Raw genomic sequence first — 11,346 nt, forward strand, 5'->3', positions numbered from 1 at the left:
CGCGTGCCTGCAAGGATAATAGGAGGCACAAATTGAAGGAGAAGAAGAGGAAGAAGATTGTTTATTCTAGACGCTCAAGTTTAGCCAACCACGACGCACGATGTCGATACGTATCGACGTCACGCCGCGGTATCGATCTGTCATCTTTCGCGTGCGCACACATATGATCGAATACCTGCGTTGGTATGAACGGCCTTGGCGCCTGGCTGCCCGTAGGGATCGGCGAGGGCCACCGCGGCCTTGGGCACTGGATGTAAGCGGAAGTCGGGCAGCCGAAGACCGGCGACATCCCGGGTGAGATAGGCATCCCGATCGGCACCGGACTCATCGGGTGCATCATCATCCCAGCGGGATAGGCGAGTGGTGACATTGGTCGCGCCGAATGAATCGGAGTCGGGGGTCCGGTACGAGCTCGTCCTTGCGGATGCGGCGATGACGAAGGTGTATATGGCGAAGCAGGCCTGAACGGGCTCGGCGCGTTCGCTCGTCCTGGCCAGCCACCCGGCGGCACGTGGCTCCCGGGTGGCCTCGACGGGTGTTGTTGCGACATGGTGGGCTACTTCGAACTGCTTTCACCGTGGTCGCAGGCCAGTAGCATCGCTGAAAGCGAAAAGCGAGTCAGTCAGGTGTCGCTTTGATGCGTGCGAATACCGGCCGAACGATGTGGCGAGGCACGGAGAGAGAGAGAGAGAGAGAATACGGTTCCGTCGATGTAAATATCCAGCAAGAAACATTAAATCAGTCTTTTAAAACATTGATTTTATGTAGATTTTATAAACATTTCGACGATAATATTTTAGAATTTTTTTTAACTGTTACTTGATAATATTATATTTTTAAATACTAACATTGTAGTGTGGAAATATTATTTTTAATGTTTCGGTTAAATACTGTCACCAGTAACGTTGTATAAATTAAGAACTGCATATTTGAAGACGTTACATGTTATAAAATATCACTGTAATAACGTTGTATTAACGATTTCTTGCTTACTAGGTAAATCTTCCGTTGCCCGGGCACCAGACGAAAACTCAGTCGTACACTGATAGAAAGTTATCGTTATTTTTAGCGCCAAACATATTTTATCTTAGTGGCAACATGCATATAAGATTATTATTACTGACATTATAATAGCACTTACTAGAAAAATGGCTCTATTTCCGTGTTTAAAATACGTACGTTTGGCGCTGAAAATAACTGTAACTCTCTATCAATGCAGGAACAGGAAGATTCCCGCGAAAGGTTTCCGCTAGGTCGGTCGCTTTCAACCGAGCCAGCTCAAGTCTCAACCGAGTTTCAACGCAGTCGAATGTTCACAGCGGCGACAATATAATTTCTCGTCACCGAGGTTTTCATTTCATCTTCGTTCAGTCGCAGGGACGGAGATTATTTGTTCGTACGGTAGTAAACGCTTCGCTACTTTATCGTTAATCGGTCTTAATCGATTCCGCTATCGGCAGCTGCGAGAGTCGTTGCAATCGCGAAATTTTCACGAGGAAGACTAGAGTCCACGGGGATGATCACTACGTAGGCACTACGAGTGAACTCCAGGTCGCATAATAGCGGCGAGTATTCGGGATGGCACGTAGCCAAAAGTCTCTCGAAATAGGTGACTACTAGTATCGTCCACGCGCGTACCTGTGAACTTTTGCACATTGATGCGGGAAGGTGTCCACGATCACCGAAATGTCAAAGTGATAACACGCCGGCACGCGAGGCAATGGATCAAGAAGCGGAGAGGGGCCGCGGAATACAAATGGAATATAGATGAGAGTCTCGCGCGATGCATTTCGACAACTGCCGAATGCCTGCGATTCCTCGAATCCGCGCGTAACTCTTTCGAAATTCGTTAGACCGCCTCGTGGTAATGAGCTCATTTATCGCGACGGTCGCTTCGTATTCCGCGGAAATATCCCCCGGGGATTTCGAAAGATTCCGACCGTGCTAGAGTTCGTTGATACCGGAGATCTTGGCAGCTGGAAAGCGACAGAGACAGTGTGTGTACGCGTCTATTTAGTTTCGGCTAGACGTATCAAACACGGCCGGCACCCTTCAGCCATAATCGTCGCGCATTCGTCATACTTATACGGTTTCTGCACATACAACACGAGCTCCCGGAGAGAAGTCAATCTCACCATCTGTGATTCCGCAAAAATACATATTTTGTTTACCTTGTAGATCTCGGATGAAGCAACGACGCAACGCGAATGCCAAACAGCCAAGTGTTTTCGCGTCGCCTTCGCAACGTTTCTCATATAGTGAAGAACTTTGTGTTAAGAACGGTCCACTGAAATTGTTTTGTATTACTTCAACATGAGGGATGTGTTAAGTAGTACAGAAATATAATGTTAAATTAACATGCGCGTAACTCTTAACATTAACATTCATCTTATTAACATATTATTTTTCAATATACTCACCTTGTTAAGGTAACACAATATTTCGGTGGACCGTTTTTAACACAAAATTTTTTACCGTATAAAACTAAGTGTACACGGAGCGAACAAGGAATGAATGGCGTATGCAAACTTTCGTAGTTACTGTTTGGAAAATGTGTATGTCGTCAGTCACAAAAATATTGCAACAACTGTTTTTTGATGAATTCTACAACAAGTCTCGTATTCAACAGGAAAACGTGTCTCCCGAAAGTTACTAAAAAAAAACAAATTTTCTTATACAGAATAATAGTATCAATTCAAAACTCATATTCTCATATATAAGCAAGAACATATAATTTTATATGAAGATAAAATTTGCTTACACACACATGGAAAAATTCTATATAGTTCCACTAAATAGCAAATAATAATTCTATATAGTTCCACTAAAAATATCAAATTCTCATTATTCCAGAAAAATGTTTATGTATCGAGAGAAAAATACATTGAACAGAAAGAATGATATTTTAAACTAAGAATTGTATCAGTTTGAAGATTTCGTTCTTCCTATTCAACATATTTTCCTCTCATTTAATGAAAATTTTTCTCGAATAACAAAAATATGATCTTTTTTAATGGAATTTTACTGTAGAATTTCTTCGCGCAAGCAAGTTTTATCTTCACAAATTTCCGTTTCATACATTGAACACGAGATACGTTCCGAAACTCACTAAATGTTGCAATCTTTTTGTGACCGGGAACATATACCCAGCTTCGAAATGAGTCGTGCGTTCGCGGTAAACGATATTTCTCCGGATCATATCTGGTTCCATTGTTTCGCCAGGTCATTTTACGCGTCGTAAAATCATAAGAGGAAGTCTGCGCGCCTCGGACGAGCGCGTACGTGCGCGCGCGCGCGTAGACCGAAAAGTCTTTGGCTTTTTAGCCGGATACCGAGTGTAGGCCGGCTAAATATAGCGCTATTTCTATTTCGGACCAGCGCGGCGTTTATACACGCGTCCAACAGACCGGCAGGTATATTCGCAATGACTGCGTCGGGTATTTCGGAGACTGACACGGATATTAACAGCCGTAATCGCCATCGCGGTTGCGGTCCGATCGTACGCACGTGGACGTTGCCGAGATGATTGTTCGACACGCGCAATTGTGACAGAGAAGTCATCGAGGAGTTGGCCGATCTCGCGGAAGAGCGAAGAGGATCTTGAAACCTCGCGGAATTTCGCGAGAAATTTTATCCCGATCTTTCCCGCCGCGATGTCCGTTGTCATCTGAGGATGCCTGTCGGCTTGTTACGCGCCAAGAGTGTGTAATCGGCGTAAGTCCGAGTACAAAATGTACGCGAAATTGGCGACAGACTTTAGACGTCAAAACTCGGACGGGGCGGAATGTATTTATTGTCCGGTCTTGACGCGCAAGAGCGGTCTGTGAGCGAGCCGGAGATATAACTCCGGTAGAAATGTATCTGATGTCGGCTTGAGCGTGAAAAGCTAGTAATAGCTAGCTAGTAGGATGGATTAAATTTTCAAGCTCGGTACTAATTCGTTGCTGCTGGATTATTTATTAAAACGTAAAATCGGCTTTGAGATTTAGACGTCCAGCTATTGCATATCAAATATGATGGTGTAGATGGTGGTATATAATCTGGTTACTATACAATAACATTTAAAAATTAGACGACAAGTCAAAATGAAGAGTACGTGGTCCCATAAAAATTTTCAAAATGCGGAAATGAACGTATCATTGGTTGATAATTCGTTATGATTTTTCGTCTGGTAATTCTGTAACTTCTTTAGTTTAACTTCTTTTGTCTTATCATTAGTTAATTTATTTAACTAGCCATTATGTAGCCAATACGAGATATGTGCGTTATTTTACTGGCAGTAAACATTATCTAACAACAACGTTACATCAATATCGTAATTTCTCACTCAACAATGCAATTGTTACGCACAACATATGTTATATTAAATTTATGTTGTTGAGTGGAAAATTATAATATTGATATACAATATTACTGCTAATTGTTTACCGGGTAATAGTGACGCGCACGGAGAGAACAAGTTCGCACAGCGAATTGTTTGTCAATATCGTGGCACCAAAACAAAATTTGTTTGGACAGCAGAAAGATTTGTTAAGAGTACTAATTGCCGTTTGCTGGATATAGATAGCAAAATAATTTTGTTACGCCGACGAAATTTTATTGCCGTCGCACAACTTTTGCAAGAAAAATTTGCAGGAAAAATTAATTTTGCTACAACAGCAAAATTAATTTTTCCGTGTAACAAATTTTTTTACCATCGCTACATTAACGAACAATTTGCTGTTCCAACAAAACTTATTTCCCGCGTGCGAATTTACTACCTCGTGATTGGACGCTCACGCGGTTCAATTTCTGCCACGAGATTCACGTCGTCCTCTCGAGACGAAACTTCAGGAATCCGCTAAGATGCGTTGTCGTTACACAGCATTGTATCTGACTTGTGTCTCGCGTACGCGCATGCATAATATAATCGTGACAGCTACGCGGAATACATTTGCGACGTAAAACGTGCGACGGGCTAACGGGACGTCGAGAGGTGACAATCGCCGAGCGTCGATCCCGAGGAAACACGAGCGGAGCGTCCGGGGGGGTTGTCGCTCGGGAATAATTGAAACGCGTCGCTCCGTTCGTAAATTGGGACCGAAAGATCGGGTCCACCGATCGCGAAAGCCGCTAATATTAGAGCGACGGCGACGGCGCAAGCGGCGTGACTCGCGATTCCGATCGAGAGAAATCGCTGGAGAATTTAGTGCGAGCCCGAGGATCCGCCTGGCCCCGCTGGATCCTCGACCTCGGGGATGCTGCGTCCAAAAATAAGATCTCTCCGTCGAATTGACGGTCGGAAATAGTTCGGCGTTCGGATGTCGCTGACAGAATCGTCTTGCATCGCCGGCCGCGCTATATACGCAGCCGGCAATTATTATTATTATCGGAGCTCACCCCCTCATCCATCGCGGGACCGCGACGTGACATCATCGGTGTCACCGCGAACTCCCGGTGGCTGTATAACACCAGGCGGATTTCGCAATGGCGGCTCAATCGCGGCGTGCGCAAAGTCGCATCCGTCGCACTTGACTTCCGAATGGAAAGTCGCGATTAAACTTGACTTTGCGCTCTTGCTGCCGTATTGCGCGCGCAGAAGTTTCCCGTCCTCTTCCGCGAGAGTTCTTTAAATAAAATTAGAAGGGGGCGGCGAAATTCAGCGGATTGTAAAACTTCTCTCCAGATGGTGGAAGTATGAAAGATAATGAGACTTGATCAGTAAAGATCGGTTCGAGTTTGCGTGAAGTCACCTTCAACCTGAAACGAACGACAAACGCTACTAACTTTTTGCACCCCCCGGTGTGTCTCTGATCTATTTATTATCAATATTACCGGAACAAGGCTGGCTTCGCCCATGCCCGTCACGACGACAAAGCGCAGACGAAGTGACCCAAATCTTACTATTTACACGAATAACGACTACCATGTTACTAATTAAGCGCGTGTATGTAAATAATCGCGTTACCGTAATTACACGATGCGAAACGCGATATGCGCGAGCTCCGCAAAGGGCGGCGACTTCTCGTCCAATTATATATTACAATAATGAGATTCTTATGAATTACGCAACAGGCTGTAACCGTCGCGCGTACGCGAGCAAACCAGCCTACGCAGTTTATAAAATATCTCCGCGGATTATCGCGATTGGCAGATTGGACGAGAAGCCCCATCGGCGAAATTAAGGCCGAGCGTCTCGCGGCGGGGTTGCAATGTCCAATGGGAACTTTACCGGTAAATCCTCGGTGCGATCCAACGTGCCCGATGGTCGACCGATCTCATACACGCACGAGGACTGGGTTTCCGCTGCGGGGGCGGAAAGAGAGGCGCGGCCTCCGCTCCGTACACCGAAATTCGCACTTTTCCGCTCTCGATCCCCTTCTCGTCGTCGTCGAGGTTTCACTGCTTGCGTCGCGATCTCGATGGAGGGTCGATCGCGAGCGGGACGCTAGATCGAAACGGGCGAGAGACGAGATCGAAGATGATGAAAATGAGAGAGAGAGAGAGAGAGAGAACGACCGCCGGATCGCGACGCGGACTACGGACAGACTGGTCCCCGGCGCTGGATCATCGATCCAGGATGGGCGTCGCGACGCTCTCTCTCTCTCTCTCGCTGCCCACATTTATATTTAACTTTGGCATCACTCGACATTCGACTTAGCAGCGCTGCTCGTCTTCTATTCCTCGCCCTCCAACGACGCGCGTCGCCCTCGTTCTCGCCTCGCGTTCTCTTCACTTCTCTTTTCTTCTTTTCCCTTCTCGTCTCTTCCGTCCGTCCTCACTCTTTTACTCTCTCTCTCTCTCTCTCTCTCTCTCCCCCTCCTTCTCCCTCTCTCTTCTCTCTTTGCACCCCGTGTTGACAAGAGGACGCCGTGAAAGCGCGCGAGGGATGATGCCTCGCTATTATCGACCGATGAGCGAACGGCCGGCGCTCACCGATAATTTTGGTCGCTCATTACGAAAATGCGTACGATGACGCGCGAGCAATACGATGACGCCCGAGCGGAAACATTCCGCGGAAACGATACCGCGGGCCGATGACCCGGTCGCGTCGGTTCCTTTTCGCGAAATGTGGCGGAGGGTATGTCAGGTTCGAGACGCGCGACGTCTGATGTCACGAGGTAGATATTTCGTTCAATCGAGAGATTCATTACACCGTACTATCGGGGGGAGGAGAGGAGAGCGCGACAAAACGCGGTTATTACACGAGTCAATCGTAAAGGCAAAACTGCTCGGAAGCGAAACGTTATGCGCGTCGGGTTAATTTGAATAACGCTCAACGGCAAGGTGTCGCTGGCTCGTAAATCGCGTAACACGATAACATAATGTGATGTGCATCACATTGTGCTTGCCCATACCGAATAAAACGTAAGAATGTTTTCACTTTAATGAATTATCACATGCACTCGTATATCGTAGGAATAGCGCGAAGAGATAAGATATTCGTTTTTACGATCTGTAATAGCACTTTTATTTATTTGTTATAAATCTTCACTCCAAGAAATGTAAAGAAAATATATCGAAAATCTGTCGCTTGTAATATATAAAAGTGTTCATTAATTAAATTGTTATCATTCTTTTATTCTGCATTTACAATTCGCTCATACTTTTGCTTGAGGCTTATAACTGTTCCTTCCTCATTATTTGCAATCTCAAACTTCTGTCAAAATTGGCAACGTAAAAAATGACGAAGAAAGTGTGAAAGAAGAAAGTTTGATATTTTATTTATCTACTTACTCATTATTTATCTACTTACTCATTAATTAATCTAGTTAACTCCATGCTTTTTCTTGTTTATACTTCTAAATGTTTTATATATATAATATTATATATATAATGTTGTTGGATTCTTAACCGATCATGATGCGAATCCGTTGAAATTATGATAATTTGGAACGCTACAAATTCGTTTGAAAGATACCTGAATGACTATACCGAAAAACCAAAGTTATCATTTGGACGTAAGCACCTTAGGCAGGCAACCAGTCGTAAGGAGGAGTATGTTGATGCAACACCCTGTACATACAACATCTATGTTGTATGAGCATAATTTCCAAAGTTATCGCTAGGGCACATTGTTATCAGAAGTTCGCAATCGATTATAGAAGTAATACAACGCTGATCATGATTGGGAAAAGGATACGTGATCATTACAGGATCGGAACCGCGGAGGGACTCATTATGAAATAAGATGATGCAGAAGATAAAGTGACAGGCTATATATTTCAAGAAAATAATTTAACATCAGTTTGATATGTCTCTTCGTATCAATGTAATTTAATTAAAAACAACATTTTGTAGTTACAGAAACTAATGTCGAAGGACTGGCCAAAATTTAAGTTCACATTTAAGTTGAGTCTATTACAAATTACCACCATCAAAAGACCACCACATTCGATGTAGATTCGACTTTTCATTTTCATTGTAGCTGTTAGCTAATAGCTAAGTGCATCTACCATTCACACATTTCAAACCCTCACAGCATGCTGACTTTAAAAATGATCCTTTACACTGCAATCATATGTTATAATTGATTAATTAGATTAATAATACATTAATAAATGAATTATAAAATTTTCCAAATCAAACGTGTATTATCGTATCTGACATCGCGATCGTGACACGATAAGTACAAATAAGTGAAGTTTCAAAGTCTTAATTGCAATCGCATAGTTTTCACGCAGGACATGAGTCTCAAACATAAAGCAGTTTTTATATATAGAGAAATGTATCAGAATGTTATGATACGTGTCAATATTTTATGATATGTTTCAATATATTATTTTTAATACTTTTCTGCTGCTGTGTACAAACACAAGTGATTTTTTATTTTTGGAAAGATAGAACAGACTTTTAAGATAAAAATATCAATGCCTGAACTTATACCTAACTGTGGACATTCTTATTGTTTTGGTCTTTAAGAATATACGGATGTTCAATTATTTTTATATATAATCTTCACATATATCCTTCCAAAATACTGAATTAAATAATATATATCATTTTATTGACACTATTTATCGTATTACGAAACATATTACCTTAATCAAAAACCATTAATATTCTTATACAAAATTTAAAATTTTATATATATCTCTACAATAGCTGCGATTAAGTTAAAAAAAACTTGTATTATTTTATTATTTTACTTACTTGCCTATTTCGCTTAAAGCAAGAATTCGCGCCAGAAAAAGAAACTGTCAATACAAGCAGGGCAATTAACGTGAACATTAAACGAATGTTCATTTTATCGAAAAGATGTGCGCTGCAACATTAACAAAGGGGATAAATTAACAGAAATACACCAATAACGTATACCATATATTTAAGATAGCGAATGAAATATTCAATATCGCAATATTGACGAAGCATTCACAAGGAAAGAGTGCACGAATAATAATTGCTTCTAATAGAAGCGCGATAATTGTTAACCATGGATATACCGTCAAGGTCCATTAGATTCAACATTAGATTTCAAATTTTTTTTTTAATAGTTCTAATTATTTACAAAAATTGATATTTTATGACTTACACTCTTCCTTTTCGAAGTTTTCCAAAAATTAAAGGAGAAAGTTAACTTTTTTTTTATATAAATCAATCTTCTTACAAAATTTATATTTTTATATAGTATACCGATGATTACAAATAATTTTCATATCGGAAATGTTCACATTCGGAAAAGACTTACGGCTAGTTCGAAGAAACCTGTTCTACTAAAATACGGCTAGTTCGAAGGAACCTATTGTACTAAAATATTGTACGTTCCGCCACGAATTTATACAAAGTGAATGCGTGATCTTACGTAAAATGCCAGAAATAATAAAAAATGATAACACGTTTATCGTTACTTTTACGAGTAATATCAACATTTCATTCCGTTATAATATCTCTGAGAAGATATTGAATAGATTTTACCCTATATATATTACTTCGAAAAAATTGTACGAAAAAAATAAAAAAACAATTTAAATTTATTTTATAATTTCTAGTAGGTGGAACAGTAACAAAATCGACACAACAAAAACAATATGAATATAAAAAAGAGTTTGTTTCAGCACAACCATGTGAATGTGAAATATTCACCTACAAATTTCGAAAGAAAGAATGTTTCTACGACACTACGATATCAGATGGCTACGCAGCTGAAATGTATACAAAAACACTTGAGAAAAAATTATATATTATGATGAGACAAATTTATATAATAATATTTGTCTATATTTCTTTCGGTATGTATATATGTAATTACGTATAATCATATATGGCCATATAAATCAAGTATAATTATATGTAAACATTTTTTAAAGAAATAAATTCTAAGTAATATTTTAATGAATATAAATATCAATAATAATGTTGAAATAATGATATGACCAATCATCTTATTGGAATATTTACAAACTTAAATTTGGAAAGAAATTGCCCAATAATTGAAAGAAATGTTACTACTACATTATGTTTAAAGCAGTTAGAAATAGAATTGTGCTTGAAAGAATCAAGTTAATACTTAAAAGGTTTCAATAATTATATAAACATTTTTAACAAATAAAATCTTTGTGTATCGTCTAATCATCTTAGCGCTATCATTGCGAACTTTTTCAGCAATTTATGATGCCATTGTTGTTCAATATTTCACAATTTGACTATCAGAGTTATAATGCATCGCACTTTATGTTTTACTAATGTTAGATAAGAAATAGCCACGCGTAACATAGCTTAATTATTTCTTCGTCTTCTCATCGAATCGTAATATGATATCATGGTATAATATGCGTCACATTATACTTGTCCATACTGGGTCGCATAAAATTGACCAACATTTATTACCTGGGGATGATCTGCAAAATAACATTATTTTTTAAAAAAAGAAAGTTGAAAATATCTGGAAGAGAGTTCTATCGAAATATTCATAATATGGAAGTTCGGGCCGATGATACATGCATTGATCCAAGCATTGGAACAAATCGATTAATTAATCTTTCCCTCTAGAATTAAGGGGGAAGTCTACTGTAAAATTTTCAAAAATTCAATTTTTTTTTATTGGCTTAAAAAATACTTTGAACCCTCTAAAATAAGTTACATTAGGTGTAATAGCCGGCTAAATTTTTCTTCATTGAAATTTCGACCTTTTACCGAAGCGCTCCGAAACGCGTACCTGCGGCAAATTCCTATCTGTTCGGCGGGTACAGCGTAGTGACTTGCAATTCAATTTCTAACATTTCTAATACTCCAAGTCGATCAACAGATGTCACTAGATATATTTTATAGTCAGTTAGAAGCGATTTCAAAAGTAAGGACGCCGGTAGTGCATAATTTTAAGTGTGTCGAAAAGCTGTGATCGTTTCGGCGTTTCCCGCGTGGCTAACG

General features: G+C 40.4%; 1 protein-coding gene across 6 annotated transcripts in view; it reads right to left on the reverse strand.

Annotated features, from left to right (window-relative positions):
* The window catches only part of LOC106749075 (nesprin-1), a 127,008-nt gene extending 120,487 nt beyond the window's left edge, over positions 1-6,521 (reverse strand). For all 6 annotated transcript variants that reach the window (XM_014628143.1, XM_014628145.1, XM_014628144.1 and 3 more), the window contains exons 1-2: positions 6,212-6,521; positions 176-600 (exon numbers count right to left, since the gene is read on the reverse strand). In XM_014628143.1, the coding sequence (XP_014483629.1) occupies positions 176-550 (375 nt within the window). In that variant the 5' untranslated portion in view covers positions 551-600; positions 6,212-6,521. The remainder of the gene's footprint in view (positions 1-175; positions 601-6,211) is intronic.
* Positions 6,522-11,346: the final 4,825 nt, after the last annotated feature.

This window comes from Dinoponera quadriceps, unplaced genomic scaffold (assembly GCF_001313825.1).
Source record: "Dinoponera quadriceps isolate SergipeBrazil2010 unplaced genomic scaffold, ASM131382v1 scaffold2982, whole genome shotgun sequence".
NCBI lineage: Eukaryota > Metazoa > Arthropoda > Insecta > Hymenoptera > Formicidae > Dinoponera > Dinoponera quadriceps.